General features: G+C 41.0%; 2 protein-coding genes across 2 annotated transcripts in view; one reads left to right on the top strand and one right to left on the bottom strand.

The window, feature by feature from the left end:
* Positions 1-47: 47 nt before the first annotated feature.
* On the bottom strand, positions 48-7,394 carry nell3 (NELL (neural EGFL like) family member 3). Its single transcript, XM_042510639.2, has 5 exons — positions 7,266-7,394; positions 6,451-7,100; positions 4,746-5,305; positions 3,911-3,977; positions 48-3,749 (listed from the first exon to the last, which is right to left on the bottom strand). Exons 2-5 carry the CDS (start codon positions 7,079-7,081, stop codon positions 2,218-2,220), a joined length of 2,790 nt encoding a protein of 929 aa, XP_042366573.2. The 5' UTR covers positions 7,082-7,100; positions 7,266-7,394; the 3' UTR covers positions 48-2,217.
* A 4,863-nt stretch (positions 7,395-12,257) lies between these two features.
* Positions 12,258-19,572, top strand: part of apbb1ip (amyloid beta precursor protein binding family B member 1 interacting protein) — a 32,741-nt gene continuing 25,426 nt past the window's right edge. The window contains exon 1 of the mRNA XM_042510824.2: positions 12,258-12,471. The gene's annotated coding sequence lies outside the window, so the exon portion shown is untranslated. The remainder of the gene's footprint in view (positions 12,472-19,572) is intronic.

Here is a 19,572-nt window from a genome sequence, read left to right as displayed (position 1 = left end):
AATGCATATTCTGATTATCCCAACTAAATTGTGAAACATCTTTCATCTCTGATTAAAAAGCTTTCAGTGAAATTTATTTTCTGGCAAAATAAATGTACATTTTATTTGGTGCTGAACAAGTATGCATGCATTGCCATGTGCATGGAGCATGACCCCCCCAAAAACAAAACAAAAAAATCATGACACATAATGAAGTGAGAGTAAAGCTGAAGAATTTCAGTGGCGGCTTTGCTGCCAACTCCCTGAAACACTTAATTATGCCTAATTGTTTAGAGGACAGAACACACACAGAGGCAATTAGGAACGATATGCATGGGCAACTCTTCACAGGGAAACAGCATTTAGGCAGAAGAATAACAAAGTACGATGTTTGCACATTCCTTAATACTGTGTTCAACTATATCTGTGCAAATAAACATATGATAGAGGCTATCACTGCATGTATTTGAATATCAACACTGTCTACTCAGTGCTTTTCTATATGCATGACACAGTTTTCTATTTTTCTCATGTCTGCATTTTAGAGTGAAAATACAAAAATCCTGTTTTTATAAAAGGCGAATAAATATAATCAAAAACATCAATTACTGACTTCACCTTATGAAAGTTTACTGCATAGCATGTGTATACTCTTCTATGACAAATTCTTCAGAGCATGGTAGGGACCATTGACATTTTGGAAAATGCACCTATTAGCTTTATGGAGTGAGGATAAGATTAAGATCTTTTCATTTAAAGGAATACTTAACCCCCCAAATAACCATTTGTATATCAATAACTCACACCGTGTTATGTTGAATTTGTAAAGACTTCTTCCTTTTTTTCTTGGATGCCTCCACGGTGAATGAAGAACCAAAAATCTACAAATATTTTTGTTGAATTGGTGTCATAGGGGTCCATGTTTAACAACAGCAAAATTATATTAAAACATCTGTTAACAAACTCTCACACATCTCATTCAGTGTAATCCAAGTTTCATTTATCCAGTTGTATGCTCAGTAATCTCTTAATGGACAGCTTTTTCAGACAGGGAACTGAATTTTAAAAGAAACTTATTGATGCGTTCTTCCAAGCCAGACTCCAAAAACAGTAATGTTACCTCGCTGAACATGGGAGCTGCTGGTCTACCGCAACCTCAGTCAGTTCATTTTTTTGTATTATTGTGTGACTTTGGTGTTTTAAAGTGTTAGTTTGGATTCAGCATAGTCATACAATAAGACAACGAAACTACGGCTGAGGCAGCGGTAGAGTAGAAGGTCACTTCAGACTGTGAGTCAAATCCGCCCCTCACTCCTCCACAACTCCAGCCTCCCATCCAAATATGGTCTCTTCTGGTTCCAAAAAACAAGATGGCAATGGCTGAAATGCCAAACTCAGCAGTCCACAAACCATTGGGCGATGTCACGGTAGCTACATCTATTATTCATACAGACTGTGATGAAAGTTTTTTGATGATTTGTGAATCATAGTTTTGATATAATTTTGCTGTTGTAGCCTGGACCACTCTGACTTCAATTCATCAAGAATTTTTCTGTTTTTGGATTCTTCATTCACTAAAGAAGCATGCGTGAACAACAATTTTCTTCAGAAATTTAATGCAACATGCGATGAGTAATGATATACAAATAATTATATTGTGAATGAAGTATTCCAGAAAGCAAATAAGCATCTCTCCCAAAGTGATAAACTACTCTTTTAAATTCCTAAAGACGTAATACAAAAAAGTTTGTTACATACGGTACGCAAGTTTAACATGTGCAGGAATGTAAGGATATACATATTTAACGACTCATACAAAAGTAGGCATGCCAATACGTGTGTACACACAAAAACATACATATATGAGCACCACTGCACATGTATGTACACACACTCACACACACTGTAGACACACACACACACACACACACACACACATCCGATGAAGAATTGGTCACTGCTCAACCAGCCGAAGTACTTCAAGCACAAGCAGTACTTACTGATACCCAACAGAGATTTCACAATAAAAGTCTAAACAGGTGACGAAACATACATTTAAAAACAATAATATGACAAAATATGTGTAATAGATGGAAAACATTGTTTCCATCTACTTGTATTCTTTCTCAATTTGGTAAAAATGTTGAATCTGCTCTGCAATTCAATATTGTGCAAAACTGTCTTCTTTTTTTTTTCACAAAAAATTTATTATTGACAAACGCTTCATCCCTTCTCGGATTACACGGCAACCCAGAGGATTGAAATGTTAGTGCCGCCCTCGTGTGTTATCTGGTTAATACGTCCGCGGATACAGTCCAGAGTGACATAAACCGCCGTGCCGTTCTGAACAGGAAACGAGGCCCTCAGCCCGATACTGGCCCACTCGCTCCCTTCAGGCATATATCCAGACACCTGCTGAGCCACAGGACCAGCCTGCCCGCCCTGACCCCCCACCTGCTGCAAGGTGAGTTTTACAATATTGCAGGAGTGTATCAGCTTCAGGTTGAGAGCTATGTTCGCTGTCCCTTTCTCGTGGAATATAAAGTTCTTCCGGCTGTTCGGCTCGCCTGAGCGCGCCAAATGAACCTGCGGCGTGTCCGCACTGATCTGCTGGAACGACAGTGGCTTATTCCTCACCGCACCAGAGGGCAGACCAGTCCTGGACACGGTGGCGGTGAGGGATGACGACACCGCTGAAGGAATCCAGATAAGACTCAGCATACTGATCCCTGTGCTGTCGCCAAAGTAACGGATGTTGCACTGGGATGGAGATGTGATCTCGAAGCTGAGCGTGTCCCCGCCGGCTACACTGACAGCGCCAGAGAGGGTGATGGAGGTGTCCCTGTAGTTGACGCCTGTTTTGAAGGCTTGCATCGCCTCCTGGCCGGTCCCATTGCGGTTAGTGTATGCGATGAGGGAGAATCCCTCTCGAACGCAGGTGTGGCCCATTGAGTAAAGCGCCTGCTGGAGGACGAACTTCACAACACCGCTTTCTGTGAAGCGCACGCCGCGGTTGTCGTGAGTTAGACTGATCATATAGGGATCAGACACTGAGGTCATGCGGAAAGTTGGGCGGTAGCTGGTCTGGTAGTGCGCCAACAGAGACATCTGAGCTGTCATAGCGACAGCGCCGGTGTCATGCGACAGCCACAGCAGGCTGAACGAGGGAGTGGCGATGTCGTAGAGGTGGAGATCCTTGCTCTGGTTGCAGTGTTGATTCGGACTCTTCAGCAGCAGAGTGAAGGTGTGGTTTGGCTCCACCTCCACGCCACTGCTGACACTGATGCCCTGGAAGTATTTCCCATCTGGCTGTTCGATGCGAACCCCGCTGAGATCCTGACCCTCCTCCTCCTGGCTCCCGTTGAGCCTCATTCCCACCTGAAGGAAGTTCCTGCAGCTGTGCTTGATCGCAAAGTTATGATCCATCCAAACCAGGCCGTGCTGCAGGAACGTAACCTGACCCACGTCGTTGGACAACAGATCAATCTTCTCTTTGCCTCGGATGTTTAGCTGAAGCCCGCTGAAGATGTGGGTGCTAGAGGTCCTGGCAGGTGGAACTCCAACATTACCCCCCCAAGACTGGGAGAGTTGGCTCTCTGACGGCTGGCCGCAGACGGCGTCACTGATGGCGGTGCAGGGATGAGAAACAGGCTCTCCATCACAGTCAGTGCAGGCCTGGCACTCCTGCAGCTCCTGGTTGTAGAAGTATTCGTGACCACACAAACCCATCACGGCTTCTCGCTCAGAAACTCCCAGACACCTGAACCCACCTGTTCAAGACCACAAAGAATGGAGAAACCCCGAGAGTGAAAAGGTGGAAAAATGATCCTAAAACGAAAATACTAAAAGTCAAATATTTTTTGACACTACCCACATTAAGGGGATAAATTGGATTTATAGTTTTTGGAATATAACAATGCATTGAACTGACCTGGAGTATTGAGGCACTTCACTCGCTCTCCACAAATGTTTGGTACTTCTAAGCATTCATCTCTGTCCTGCAATACACATAAAATAACATTATCTTCATGAATCAGCCACCACCACCACCACAATGTTGCAACATTCAGGTTAGTGGTAACTTTAACGTAGTACCAATCACAAACTCAGAACAGTGTGGTTTAATTATCACTGGAAGGTTGCCTTTGATTTAATTATTAATGAATTGTGCAAAAACAATTGCAACTATTTTCGCAATTTTCACTTGCTCATGCAGTTTCTGTGCAAATAAAGCCTAGAAACATTGAAAAGTGCATTGCATTCTTTGAGAAAAGCTGCCATGACATCAAACATTTTAGGGGGCAACAATCCCCAAAAAAGACTTATGAAATCATGGAGGGACTGACAAATACATTTTTAGGGTTAATAATAGGGTGCAGTTGATTTTGACTGTACTATTGAGACAAATTGGTAATAGCTAATCTTCTGTCTCAAAAATTGACTCTAAAACCATGAAAGATAGAAAAAGGATCCATGTTTTTCCTTTAATCAATAAACTAATCTCTGAAGAGTTTCAACATTTTCCACTCAAACCAGCTGTTATTTTGTTGTTGTCTATTGCTGCCATGTGCTCCCCTGACACCACCATGTGATGCAACAACCATCAGCTGAAACCCATTCACAACCCATTTCTGTGCAGTGTGCTGGTTTTCACACACCACAGATGACACCAGCATAGCAGATTATCAGTCTCAACGTCATGAAAACAGACAGTTTTTAATTTAGCTACCAGGGTGTGAACATGTCAGTGTTTTAAAGGACAGTACCATGCACATCCTGTCTGCGGTGGGAGAACACTGTGAGATCAGAAAAAAGCCCGGCGGACACATGGTGCACTTCTGACACTGCGGTGGATCCCTCTGAAAATCACAGAACTCCTCCTGTCCACACGGTGAAGGGCATCCCAGCAGGGGTTGAGGAAAATTAGCCTCCCCGACGACATCCATCCCCTTTGAGTCCATGTCCATTTTGTGCACGGCGTAGGACTTCTGCAGGTGGCTGCGAGCCTGGCTCTGCAGGCCTGCCAGGTGGCTCTCGAAGTAGCTTTGCAGCTCACCCTGCAGGCCCTGGAAGGACACCTGCTTGATGGTGTCCGAGAGGAGGCCGTACTGCGCCTTCACCACGTCCATCTGCTCGTACATGCGCCGCTGCTGGTCCAGGATCTCCCTTTGCTGGGACAGCAGCGCCTCCTGTTGGTCAGCCAGTTTCTGCTGCAGGTCGCGGATGACCACCTGCTGGGCTCGCAGGGCCTCCACCAGCTTCTCCTGCCCCTTGGCCAGCTGGAGGTGCAAGATGAGGGCGTCCTCTGAAGGAACTTCATTCTCACCTGAATCGAAAATGATGCAGAATGAAAACTGGGATCAGACAAATCTTGTTTTTAAACACAGCAGTGAAGGATATGATTAACCCTTTGAAACCTGGACACATCACTTTCCTAGTGCTGCTTTTAGAGCCTTTCACAGGCTGTTTAACCGAAGCAAATTGGTAAGATTTTTTTGAAAACACAAGGAAAAATGCAATAAACAACTTGGGAAGAAATGTCCCAAAAAATGCAAGAAATTAGAAAAGGTGATAAAAAAAATGACCTTAAAATTGGTTTTAAAAAAGGGGAGGGGATTATTAGAAAATTACAAAAAATCTGTAGAGCAAAATATCCAGAAAACAATGTTTATAATTATTATAATTTAAATATTTCAGCACTTTTTTGGGGTTTGTTTTTCACTTTTCTTTTCTTTCTTTTTTGTACTTATTTTCAGGTAATTTTCTTGTACTTATTACTCCTGTTTCTATGTTTATTTATTAATCTTTTAGTTTCTTCTTTTAAAACTTTTTCTCTTTTTGTGGTAATTTTCACTTTTACTTTTTGTAACTTTACTAATTTCTTGCTAATTTTTGGCATCAATTCTTCTGTCATTGCTCAATGCCTTTACCATGTTTTTGAGAGAAATCGACACTTTTCTCTGGTTTTAAAGGGTTAAATGACATTTAACCGAATATGAGTCATGCAAATAATGCAAGTGTGAACACCCAGTGACCCCAGTTTATTGGCCTGGCTGGCAAGTATGATGAAAGTTTCCTGTATGGACCAACTTCAAAGCTCTCCATATTTTCTGGAAAACTGACTTTGAGATATTTTTACAGTTCAGTTGCTCTGCAGATATCATTTTGGGGCTGAAGGTCAACAAAGCCTTCCATTTGCTTTTGCTATAAAGCCATTGTGCAGATCACTAGATCACTGCTGGGAAAGGAGGTTAAAGTCAATAAAGAATCATATGCATATGGCTGAATTATGGGCTCACTACTTTTAGTGCATGATAATAAATCATCAACTTCTTTGAAAGACTGCCACTCAGGAAATGTCTGTTTGACTGGTGCGCGATTGTGCGCATTTTCAAGAAGTAAATCATCCGATAATCACCTAAAAGCAACAGTTAACATTTTTTAATGACAATTGTGATGATAAAAGCAGACCTGGCTTGATGTCACATGTGAGCTGGACACCCAAAGGCGCCCCGCCAAGCTCCGACGACGGATATCCAAGCTCCGGAAAATCTCCCAGAAATTGCGCGGCTCTGTCGGACAGATGGACAGGAGGAAGCTGGCTCACGCTCTCCTCTGAACTACATCCTTCTCCCACACAAGACTTCGCAGGACGTGCTCTTGGCCGTATCCTCAGCGGCAGTCTGCACTCGATCCCTCTGCACTCTCGGGTGTCATTAGTGGGCTGAAATTGTTTCACAAGAGCGGCGCAGTCCGCATCGGTGCATCCTGCGGGTAAAACTTCTCTTTTCCGCGCGCTGCTGTCACCGTGCCGCCCGCGCATTGTCTGGGCAGCCGGATAAGCTTCCGACGCTGCTCGTGGAGAGCTCTGGTACGCATAGTGTTGGCTGGCGACGATCTGCGCCGCTCTCCCCTGCTGCGCTACCGGGTTAAAGTGGCGCGGCGGTCTGGAGGATCTGCTCCCCGGACAGTGCGCTCCGGTGCACGGTCTTGGATCGCCGGTTTCCGCGCCGTAGCAGTGCGTCCCCCGGCAAATCTCTGCGACAGCTTGCAGTGATACCCAAGACAACAGCAGCAACAGCGCTGGTGTGACTAAAACCATTTTAGCGTCAGCGATCTCTCTGCAAAAGAAGAAAAATACGCGTTAAGATTATGATTCCCAATATGGAAAAAAATCTCCAAAAACTGTCATTCAGCTAAAAAAATCCACCTCTCCTTTTGGGTTAATCCTCCCTATCAAAACAAACTTTATCACACTTGACACTCTTGATCCTGGCAGAAAATACCTTCAGCTCCAGGGTTCAGTGAAACTGGTTTTCCCGACCGTCAGTACAGAATAAAAACATTAGACGCACGCATTACCGCTGGCTCTCCCCATGCCTGACCCACTCTGAGGGCTCCTACAATGTCAGTATGTGGCATTCCTAAGACTTAATTAGCATCAGGTTTCCCCGGCCACAAATTAACCCTTCACCTTCCCTGCTCTCCATATAGGAACTCCCCATTGACGTGAAAGAAGGCAGATTTTCTAAATAAAAATATTGGCTCCCATTTTTATGTTAAAGAAAAAAACAGAGGGAGATTTTTGCCCCCCAAGAAAAGTGTTCTCCAGTCGTGTCATCTTTTCTCGATGACTGTCACTTTTCATTTCACTCACTGTTAACTTCCTTATGACCTTATGGCCACCCAACAGTGCAAAAAGTGGCAGTGTTTTTTTGTTTAACACACCCTGAATGTTGAGACAGCTGCTGGTCCTTGACCCAGTGTCCTTCAGGTTACTGGCCTTGTCAACACCGGGCGCCCCTCTTTATAGATGGAGTCAGCAGAGGTCAAACTTTTGTTGAGGGCACCTATGGCAGGAGGCAGGAATGTGAAACCCACAGCTGGTTTCTGGACCCTCTCATTTTAGTGTTTCAGCACAGCCACATGTCCAGCAGGGAGGTTATCTGAGGCCGAGGTGTGCAGGGATGTTTGCAGTATGGCTGGTTTTGGTGTTATTTTTTGTTTCAATATTTCAAGGTCAGGCAGGTATGGAGGACAATTTATGCCAAGAAAATAAAAATTTAAAAAGGACAAATATTGAACAAAATGACATTAACTGATATGTCATATTTTAACTTTTACTTAGAATCATTTAATTTAGAGATATATTTTTAATTTAACTTATTTAGCATAATTGAAAGTGTTGACTAATTGTCACATACTTTTAACTTAGTCTCCCAAAAGTCTGATATCTTCTCACATACATTTGACTTTGTTTGTTTTATCTTTTTAAAATTTGGACTTTCGGGTATTTTTCATACCTGATGCTAACCATACCTGAGTAAATGACCTAAGACGAACTTTTTCAGGTGAACTTGAGCACAGATCAATGTATTTTGCATAGCTTTGAGATACAGTGTTCGCAGAAATAAAATGTACTGGATTTTGTGGTCAAATCAACCCAAATCCAGGCCCGGGTCTCTGATGTGACAGCCTCTTTAAAATCTACGCATTTGGACATGATTATTGTGTCCTCTCTCACAACGTTGACTCAGTTTTTCCTCCTATTGATTTTTTATCTCATGATGTTGACCTAATATCTATTATTTTAATTTACTATGAGTAATTTTTGGCAGCAATGGGCTTCCTTAGCGAGGCAAGTTTGACTCATGTTAATAAAAACAAACCTCAGATTTCTTTGTTTGTTGGATTCTGTTTGCAAATAACCGCTGCCAAGAGGAGCAGGAGGGTCTGATTGGAAACTTAAATTAGTTGCATACATACAAAAAAGTCCAGCTGACTGTTTTGTTATATTCGTGGTGTAAACATGCAGAGGGGATCAGCGCTCCACAAAGAAAACAGGCGGTGCAGGTGGGTAGCATGAACTGCTCCATCTGCCACCCACTGAGCTGGAATGTAAGGTACAGCAGAGTACAAACAGAGGGCACTACAACACTCCTAATGCATCACATCATCATTGTGACAGTTTGTCCTCTGCAGTATTAGAGTTGACAAATGTTTTATCGTTTTAAAAGGTGCCCACTGGTTTTGTCATTATCACCCCATTTTCTTTTAGTGCGGAAAAACCCAAGAAAAGTTTTCAGAGGTGTGTCAGAGCATTTAGATTTAATATGAAGGAGACTAATGGCTTAAAAGTATGCCCTCTCTTACACCTTACTATGCAGGCTTCTGCAATAATTAAAACATAAATAAGAAGGCCGTTGTGGCAGCGTCATTATTTTAAATGCACAAATTCAGCAGAAAAAAAAACAACTTATGGCTCGCAGGACAAATCTGGCCCCTAATCGGGTGCTGGGTGGCCCCCAACCATTTTCCTATTTACAATAAAAATAAAGTGATTCACACTGGGAATTGGTTTTGTACTTTTAATATACATAAGGTGCCAAAGTGCACAAAACAGCATCAAAATGAAGCTTGTTTATAAAAAAAAGTGCCAGTGTAGGATCCCCCACACCCCACAACAGAGGTCATAGCTAAGTCCCTACTGTCCTAAAACCCTGGAATTGTCTTAAAATCCTAGAGACATCGTAAAATCCTAAAATTGTACTAAAATCCTAGAAACATTCTAAGATTCTGGCAATGTCCTAAAATTTCTAAAAAATGTACTTGAATCCTGGAAATGCCCTGAAGTCCTAGAAATGTCCCAAAATCTTAGAAATGTGCAAAAATCCTTTTGAATGGTCCAAAATCCTGGAAACATCTGGAAATCCTAGATAGGTCCTAAAATCCTGGACACATCCTAAAATCCTAGAAATGCCCTCAAGTCCTAGAAACATGCATGGGGCCACTGCGAGTGGCCCCTGGCCTCCTGTCATTTTTGCAAAAGACGGCCCCAAGCTGTGATGTATGAGCTGCAGCATACATGGGCGAAAAACATTATCCATTTCTGGACCACCCTCAGTGAGTGGAGAGGGACTGCAAAGCCACAACAAAGCAGAAAAATCACCTCTCTCTTTGCTGCCGAGCGCCAGGACCATTCATCAGCGTATATCTACTTGAGAAATGTTCTCCGAGGAAACCGGCGCGCTTGTGTTGAGGAGACACTCGGAGCTAATGGGAGGCCTGCCTATGGTGTCCATCTGTTTGTCAACCCCTGACAGAGGAGAGAGGAAATGAGGGTGGTTGGGACACATGCCTGTACCCCGAGTGTTTGTTTAATACATCACGAGTCATGAAAGGCTCTTGGACGCGTTCAAGGTTATTTGGTTTCCCCCTGTGGTGCGTGACTTCACTGTGTGATGACAGGATTTTGCCACAGAGAGGGTGGTCCGTCTGTCCCAGTGGAGCCGAGGCTGGCCTTCAGGGGGAAAATAGGACACAGAAGTGCTAATAATGCAAAATAATGCAAAAGGACAGTCATATTTTCCTATGTAAACAGATTAGGTACTTGAAAATGGGGATAGAGGTTGTTTATGCTTACGTTAAGTATTATTTTGCTTGTAGTATGTAGGATGTAACGGGATTTACTAGCAGCTAGTGGGGAGGATTGTAGATTGGAACCAATTGCAACTTCTCCCAGTTAAATTTTTTTTAATGTTTATTGCTCAGCATGTTTTTACCAGGAGCCGAGTTATCCATAGAAGTCTTTTTCACATTACTTATCAGTTTTTATTCAACACTGTTCGGCATGTGAGAGTCAGGGCACAAGACGAGCACTTGCCAATCTATGCTCACCTTTTTTCTCTGATAACTTAAGAGCCAGATGTTTAGGAGGTTTTTACCAGGAGACGAATTATTTGCAGAGATTCTTTCCCTCTCCCAAACAATTATTTGGTGATCAAAACCTGAAAACTCCCTGAATGAAGCAGTTTCATGTTAAAAATCAGTGTTGTTCCAACACTGTTTGGCATGTCAGGCAGGCCGCAAACCCAGCACCTGCTCCCCTTTTTTACAAATTTAAGATCATGACTTTTAGGAGGTATTTACCAGGAGCCAACTATCTTCAGAGGTCTCTTCTTCTTCAACACAAACAGATAAGGTCTTTTGAACTGATGAAAACACCGAAGGATACCCAGTTCGTCATGTGTAGATGTGAAAGTCCACTGAGCAAGCAGCGATATTTGATGAGTTGGGATGAGAATGTGTTCGTTTGGTTTGTCCGTTCTGAGCCACTGTAGAAACATTATGGTGCAACACGGCGATCTCAAGGACAAACAAAGCGCTTCTTATTTTCAGGTGATCATATTGTAATGTGGATTAATGAACGAAAGAATGCCAGTATTTTGAACAAGTGCCACTTGCTTAAAACTGGCAAACGGTATATTAAACATAAGTTCAGCATCAGCGTGGCACCATCGTACACTCAAAAGTCGGCATCTTGAATTTCTCTCTAACCCTCTTCTAAAGGGTCTACAGTAGTATCGGCTTTACAACAGTGCTGCCTAGTGGTAATAAGTATAAGCATATAATGATAGAACACAACACATACATTAAAGAAAACATTATATTATATTTAATTTCTGCCAATATATTTCCCTAAATCCTACCCACAGACCCCTCAACAATCCTCATTCCTTGCTACTTTTTGACCTTTTGCCAATATTTTGACACCTCTGTAACGTGAGGAGATTTAAAAAAGATGTGAAATCTTGTTTTCTGGCCTCCCAGGTTGACTCAAGGAGAAATGCAAATAAATAGAGCTATCTGTGTCTGCCTGGCCAGATAAGAGCCAGAGGCTATTCATAGCCTGACAGCTCGGCTCGCAGTGGTTCCCCCCTGAAGATATCTGACCTTGTTGCACCACACTAGTAGTTTTAAGACATTTGTTCCTGATTTTGAGCAAAAAAATGCTTGAGTCTAAGTGAAAGAGATTTTTTAACTTTAAGGGTTTGTTTAACTTTATACAGCAAATACTTCTAAATGTATGGATATTTTTTGTATTTTTTTAGAAGAATTTAGATGACTGGAGCTCAGCTGGAGTCTGGTGTTCACCGCTGTTACGTGCCACTCCTGCCTAAAGACCTGCTGTAAATCAGTCTCAGCGAGGTGAATTATTAACCGAGACCGTCACATTCCTTGTGCTGAATCAGCCATTCTCGTGCCCACTGAGACCTTGCTTTTTCTTTTTTTTTAACTTTCAATCTATCATCTACTCAAGTGCTTGTCAATCAGCGCTGTGATTAGAGGTCAAACTTTACCCCAGTTTGTTTTCTCCGTCCACGTTCAAAACAGTTACAGTTTAGATAAGGTGGCTGTTAAGAAGGGGGACGGCTCAGTGCTGCCCAGACAAGACTGTTGTGAAAGTGTTGAGCTTTTCAGAAGGAATGCAGTTGACAGGTCTGGACCTGAACTTCCGCATTAAGCAGGAAGAAGTCTACAGTAAAAGACAGCCAGATGCAATCCGCATCAACACACCCAAATCTGCCCGTATGAGACTGTTTTTATGGTGTTTGAGCTTTATTAGAGAATAATACTTTGGGGTGGAACTGATGTCCATGAAGCTGTTATCTTGAAACTAACCGGTGAAACAAGGATTAAAGATTTGGAAAGGTGAGTTACACGTCTGCTGGATGTTGAGTTAACGGTGGTGATCAACCACAGCTGCCTTCCTGTGATCGACTTTGACTGCTTTGTGTATGAATCTTTGTTGTTTTTAGTTGATTGGGAAGTCAAATACAATAATTTTCTCTTCTGTCTGGAAGGGCAATGCAGATAATGTTTAAAACACAGACTAAAAAGCCATTTAAAAAAAAATAAAACTCTTCACCATCTGGATAGACGTCAGTTTTTAAGTTTTCACCAGAATTCAGACCACTTAAATCGGACATAAAAAGTTTGATTTCTGTCAAAAACAAAGGGAAAACATAATGAGCAACTTCGCGAGAAATGTCCCGCAAAATGTGGGATCAAAAAAATGTGGAAATATGTCAATAAAACTATTTATACCTCTCTTAATGTTATATTTTAAATTATGTCACGGAAGAATATCACTTTCTGAGGTCATTTTCTGTTTTTTTTTCCCATACTTTTTTCTTTTAAAAGTTGTAAAATGATGTTATAACAGTGCAAAAAGAGATACAAAACAGCTTTTGTCACCATAGCTAAAGCTTAATCAGGCTGCTGTACAGTGATAAGACTGTCAGTTTGATATTCTAAAATAATGAAAAGGGTGTTAGTTCATTTGTGCTCTTGTCTGCTATCAAACTGGGTGGACCCGGCTCTAATTTCAGCCTGCTGTATGACTCAATAACCACATGAAACTGATAGGCTTGGCCTCTTATTTTAAAGCTAACAGCGCTGTCACTGATGATATGAACATTTTGTGCATTTTGGCTTTTTTGGGATGAGATTAAATCACATAAACATTTAGCCTGGATCACTTATACTTACTGTATGTCTTTGCAATAGTCTAAAAATTTTCTATTTCTGTTTTGTCAAGCCAGAACACGCTGCAATATATGTTTAGACAGACTGTCCAATGACTCATGTGCAGAGGGGATTTTATGTAAGAGGAAAAAGCAGTATGTATATATAACCTCAGTGGAAATTAGTGTTCGTGTTTGAGTTTTGCAAAAGCACCTCCAGCAAACACAGATACAATCTTATGTTTTGTTAAATGTCAGTTGTGATTCTTGGTTTTTGTGCCCTCCAGCGCTTTGTTTCTGCAGCCGATCCCCTAATTTGCCTTCTTTACACTAGAGTACATCCAGTTCTGTAAACACATCTGCCCAAGACCCCAAGTCAAGATATTTCTGAGCCGAGTAAGAGAGGGAGTTTCTGTACATTATGGTAAACATGCTGTGCCTCGATACGGCCACTTAGAGTTATTGTCTGGTTTCCATTTTCTCGCCTGAGAACACATGTGTGCTCTGAAAAATATTTGAGATTATTTAGAGGGGAATCGCTTTCTGGAGGAATGCAGAAGTGGCTTGCATGCTATATATTGTTGACTTTTATTTCTCTGGATACCAGGAGCACGGCGGTGTGTTTTCCCAATGCATTGTGCGGGTTTGACAGAGCGCCAGATTTCATGCCAGACTGTTTCCAATAATATTTAGAAATGCTGACGAATCACATATTTTTCGGAGCGGTTTCTGGATAGAAAGTGGTGCAAAGTGTCAGCGACATACTTTCATGATTGTGTTCCTTCAGGCTGCAGCATTGTCCCAAAGTGATGTGAATATGAAAGTTCACAAACTTACAGGAAATGCACTTTTTAAAGGGAAATGAAATTATCCCATTATCCTCTCTGTTTCAGCTTACAGAGGACAATCTACGCTTGTCATCAGTTTGTTCGATTAAAATGGAAAACTCACTTCAGAGCTCTTTATACATCAGAAATGGCTCTCGCCAATAACGTTAGTCATGCCAAACTACGAGGGTTCTTCATAATTGCTGATAAAAATCTTTTGAATTTCTTTTGAACTTTTGATTTCACAACAGATCCATGTCATCACTGATATCTTGAGACATTTCTTTTGTTCTTTCTTTTGTTTTTAAATACATATTCATGGTCATTTTTTTGGTTGGTTAGTTTATTTCAAATGAATAGCTGGACATGTTGGGAAATGAGCCCATTTGCTTTCTTGATGAGGATTCAATGAAAAGACAGAAACCTCTGTGATATCTGTCCAAAAAATAAGAAGCTAAAGCCAAGAGACAGTTAGCTTAAACTAACATTAGGACTGGAAACGGGGGAAAACCTCAAATATCAAAGATAAAATAAAAAACAAAAAAGGTTTACCAGCGCCTCTAAAGCTCGATAATATAATAATTACATCTTTTTTGTTTAATCCATAACCTTTTGACAGAGCCAGGCGTGCTGTTTCCCCCTGCTTTCAGTCTTTTTGATAAAATTTTTCAGGATGACATTTTTTTGTAGGCTGATGTGGAAGTTAGGTTCGTCCTGATCCCCCCATCAAAAAATCCCTAAGGATTTTTCCATTGGATTTTGAATTATTGCAGAAAAAAAGCTCTTTGGCAAACAAACCTTAACCTTATGATACTAACACATTTTGTTCAGCAAGATAATCTTCATAAATGAAGACAACATTTAAAAAATCAATCTAAAATCAATCGCAAGAAGTAAAAAGCTAACGTTAGGCTATAAACAAACTACACAATGGTCACATATCTTAACGTCGCCAACACAACGGTGCTATAATGCCGTCCTCGGCGCAGCTTGGTGTGATGATATCCTGCAGTCTCATTTAGCCACTTACTGGTAACTGCTTTTTTAAAGACTTTCATTTTTTATATTGTAGTGCACACATAAAGTCTTTAAAGCTTGTGTTTGAGATGAAGGAACCAGGAGTCTGTGTTTTTGGATTCTTTCATGCACCTCTTCTCTTAAAACTGTCTGACAAGTTTATAAACCAAACAAGAAAAAAACAGATGGGTTTGCCTTTTGAGGGCATATAGGCCTATAGAGAAATGTCTTAGTTTTTGATCTACAGTGACTTCTTCTTTGAAGACAGGTGTATTTTTCCATTGGTGGATCTGATTAATTTGAAGGGGCCCGTTTACCGCCCAACACATTGTTGGTGGAGTCATTCTCTCGATGGGCCCCTCCACCCCACGGGCCCCACTGCAGCGTCACTGCCTGCTCTGTGTAAATTTACACCCCTGCAGGAAGTGAAAAACTCATTGCTCAAGTGAGCAGTATGAAATATAGAGGCATTGTAGCTGAAGCTAGAGAAAGTTGATTTATATTCTTTCTAATTTATGTATTTCAGTTTTACAATAAACTGCAACTTTCTTGAGTTACAAAATTATCTTTTAAATTTCAAAATGTCTGTAAATCAAGTTAAACAGGATCAATGTCTCTCACCATTAACTACCATGTTTGTATTTTTCCAACATAAGGTCCTCATGGTGGTCCATCTGTACAGGAGGGACTCTCTATTTCTCAAAATTATTCCATTAAGTAAAACTAGACTGTATTGATAATAGAATATGATTTTAAACCGGTTAACAATTGGGTTAACACCTTTTTGTGGTTTTGTGCTTTGTGTTTGCAATGTCACAGCTACGAATAGAAAAAAGTGTAATAGCCTACTTCCTCAAATTTAATGTTAATGGGCGTAGTGAGAAATGACCACAATCATGCATTATAAACTTTACAAAAAAAAGTCACTTTTGCCTCCATCAGCAGACACCTGTCTGTTTTCAAGGTCTGACCAGCGGTACACTCACCCTCTCTGACTTCTCCTCTCTGTATGAGACGCTCCATTTAATGCATTTGGCCTCTAAAAGCAGCTGCTGGGGAGTGACCTGACTGATTATTTCCATGTGTGACTTTAAGAAATTTTGCATTGAAAGTGGCATCACAGTGCTTTTGTGTTCTGTGTGGTTGTTTATAAGCAGACGTGGAACAAAAATCATACCATGGTTGTTCCAGTGAGATCTGTTGTATTGCGGTTGTCATGACGCAAAATAAAATGTGACACCACAGGAAGAAGAGCCTAAGAAAATAATGAGTCGAGTTTTTTTAAATAATGAATGTTTTAGGTCAAGTTTTTTTTTTTTTTTTGAGAAGGCAGTTAGATTTCTTTAGCCCATATGCAGAATATCACGTGCCGAGTTAGTCAAACTTTTAAAATGTGACACAATCTGAGTGAAGGAAACAGTCGCATTAACGTGGCAGGTGGCTGCTCATGTCGCCATTTCCTACACAATTTCAACACTGTGAGTGTCAGGAAGTTCACCCTTAACCACTTCCTCCTAGGGGCATGCCATTCTTGTTAAGGGGTGGAGGAGTAGGCCCACATGCTAACGCTACAGTTATAAAGACTTGCACAAAGACCTACGCGCGCCACATATAAATTATTGCCTGACATTTAAAGGGATAGTTTAGATTTTTTAAAATTGGTTGTATGAGATGTTTATCATAATCAGCGTGTTACATACAGTAGATGTCAGTCGGCTCATCCCTTGTTTGGAGAAGCAGAATGCAGTCTTACATAGAAGCTTAGCAATCTACTGCTGTGGAGGTCAGCAAGAAAATGTATTTTAGCAACCTAAAAAAAAATTCCCACCCAAAAATAAAGATAGCAGTTTAACTATGTGCTATATTTAGAATATTTTCACTGCTTTAGCTTAATGATTTCCAACGGGAAAATGAAGTTGTTATATCGCTCTCTTCAAAGCCAGATTCCATTGAGAAAAACAGTGATTTAACACCGCTGAACACAGGAGCTGCGGGTCTACTGCAAGTATTTTGTTTTTGGCACTTTGGCATTTAAAAGGATGAGTTCGGATTCAGAGTTGCACACAATAACAGAAACTAACTAAATGATTTAAGCAGCAGTGAACCAGCAGCTCCCATGTTCAGCAAGTTAAATTGACCATTTTTGTCAAGAGTCTGGTGGCTTTGATGACAGCAAAGATGGGAAACTGAAGTTGTTACCAACTAACCCGTTAGAACGGGCTGACTGACGGAAAGGTAAAGTGGCGAAAATACTCCCAATATGGCATACACTTAATCTAATTCAGATTTTTTAAAATGTTTTTTTAGGTGTTTTTTAAAAATGTTTTTGTTGCTGTTTATGTTTAGGCAACCAAACACACATGCTTGCACAGATGGTAAGAATTAGGCAAAATGGCGCATGGTAAGGTGTCGATAAAAACTCCCGGTCACATTCGGACTGGAAGCAAACACTTCCTGCATGAGAGTTTGCCATTTCTGGGAAAATCCACCGTCCGTCTCTTATAGGGATGTACCTTTATATTATGTCATTGCCAGCAGTGTTTGAAACGGACGCCGTGCTACAGCTCATCATGCAAATACCCCACACTCAGTCCGGCTACGTTCTTAAGTCGTGCTGCCACAACAGGTGCCATCCAGTCAGCTAGTTACAGCTTCTTTCTGGCTGCGTTCTCATCTGACGCCATCCAGCGGCATATCATGGGAAAGATGGCGGCGGTATTGACAACTTCAGAAGGAAACGAGCCATCAACTGCAGTACACTGTTTAAGTTCTGTTTCAGACTCGGTCTGCTTCTTCATACTGGGGGCATGCAGACTGACACCTACTGTCTGTAATACACTGACTATAGACAAGTGCCTCATACAACCCCGTTTTGAAAAATCCAAACTATCCCTTTAAAGTTCATGGAAAATAGTTTTTGCAGTAGCATCACAACCAGAGAGGCTGTGCAAGTTTTTATCTCTCATGAAATCAGAAATACAGTCTTTCTTAAGCTTCATCCCGAACATGCACACGCCATCTGTTAGATGTTGGAACAATACTGATCCATTCAAATGGGAAACATCATGTCGCAGCACTGTATGAACTCTTGCCTGGAACACAATCAATCACTATTGTCTCCTCCGCAGTGTGACTGAGGGTTTGCCCCGAGTGTCTTTACTTGGCTTTCAATTAAATCTCTGCTTTCCTTTTTTTTCTTCTCTTGTTAGATCTGAAAGTTTACTAAACGGGTTTCAAACTGTGACGACTGAGACCAACGAGCTACACTTTGTTAGAGATAATATTTTCATACCTAATGCACCATAACAGCAGAAAAAACGTGAAGACTGAGGATTCAGTTATGCAAATATTTCTCTGAGGGACAGGAAATCTCATTGGTTAGTTAAACCACTGAGACTCATGGTAGGGCAGAGCTTTTTTTTTTTAGGTTAGTGGCTAAAAGCACTAACAAGGAGGCCCATAAAAACAATGGGTGAAGAGTGTGTAGCCACTGTGAGGTCTGAGATGTGCAGAAGATTATTCTACCTTCACTTTAACCACACCAAACTTTACAGTTAAACATAAGCATGTGTGATTGTTATGCAACAAGCCAGCCGCAGAGTTTTGCAGACCAATTTGACACACTAAGGTATTTAGGTCAGCTGATGAGCCTACCTATTCTTCTTAAAATACACTTAAAGATAGATTGTTGCAAAATCATAAATACCAACATCTTGAATGGTTTCTTTTATTCATAATTTTGCTCCCAATTTTACACAAAATATTTGAATCTTAATTCCGACCAGCGTTGCCATCCATAAAATATTATATGGAAAGGTAAAATGAAACACCAAAGTGTTGACATTTCAAGTGTTAATAAAAAATACATATATATTACCTATACACCACTGCTTTTAGCTGCTATAGTGTGACTAAAAAGAAGGCTAATTATCCTCGTCAACAGCCACAGAACCACTAACCGAAAGTAGGCCGCTGTTTACAAGTGTGCTGTCTATCAAATCACTTTAGTTTGAGTAGTTCAGCTGTTATGAAACTTGCTCTCAACTGTCAAATTTTCTATTCAAATTGGAATATTTTACCTTTACAGCCTGAGTCGCTGTAATTACACTGGACCATAAACGTGCACTGAAGTTGAACAGTATGGAAAAAGAAAACACAGATATGTTTATGCCAGCGCCATATTGGGGAGGTCAAGATCCATTATTAAAGAAATGCATGTGCATTGAGAGATGCAGATTTCTCTACAAAATCAACTGTATCTTGCTTAATGCTGGACCGATTTCCATGAAATTTGTCTTTTTCTATTAACATCAGGAAGTGAACATGATAGTGGTTACTTGTGATTAGTTACATGTAATAGTGGTTACTAATCTAATCAGTTCTATAGCAAAAAAGTAATCTTCTGACTAGCCACAACACTGGAACATGAAAATTTCGACTTA

This window comes from Plectropomus leopardus, chromosome 21 (assembly GCF_026936395.1).
Source record: "Plectropomus leopardus strain MGB_pleo_1.0 chromosome 21, ASM2693639v1, whole genome shotgun sequence".
NCBI lineage: Eukaryota > Metazoa > Chordata > Actinopteri > Perciformes > Serranidae > Plectropomus > Plectropomus leopardus.
This window is presented reverse-complemented; position numbering and strand designations above follow the sequence as displayed.

Excerpts from the sequence above, each read along its gene's own strand:
- nell3 (XM_042510639.2), bottom strand. The coding sequence starts at position 7,081 with ATGGTTTTAGTCACACCAGCGCTGTTGCTGCTGTTGTCTTGGGTATCA. Across the intron at positions 3,978-4,745 it reads CCGCAGACAGGATGTGCATG|GACAGAGATGAATGCTTAGA; the intron begins GTACTGTCCTTT and ends TGTGTATTGCAG. Across the intron at positions 3,750-3,910 it reads GAAGTGCCTCAATACTCCAG|GTGGGTTCAGGTGTCTGGGA; the intron begins GTCAGTTCAATG and ends GGTCTTGAACAG.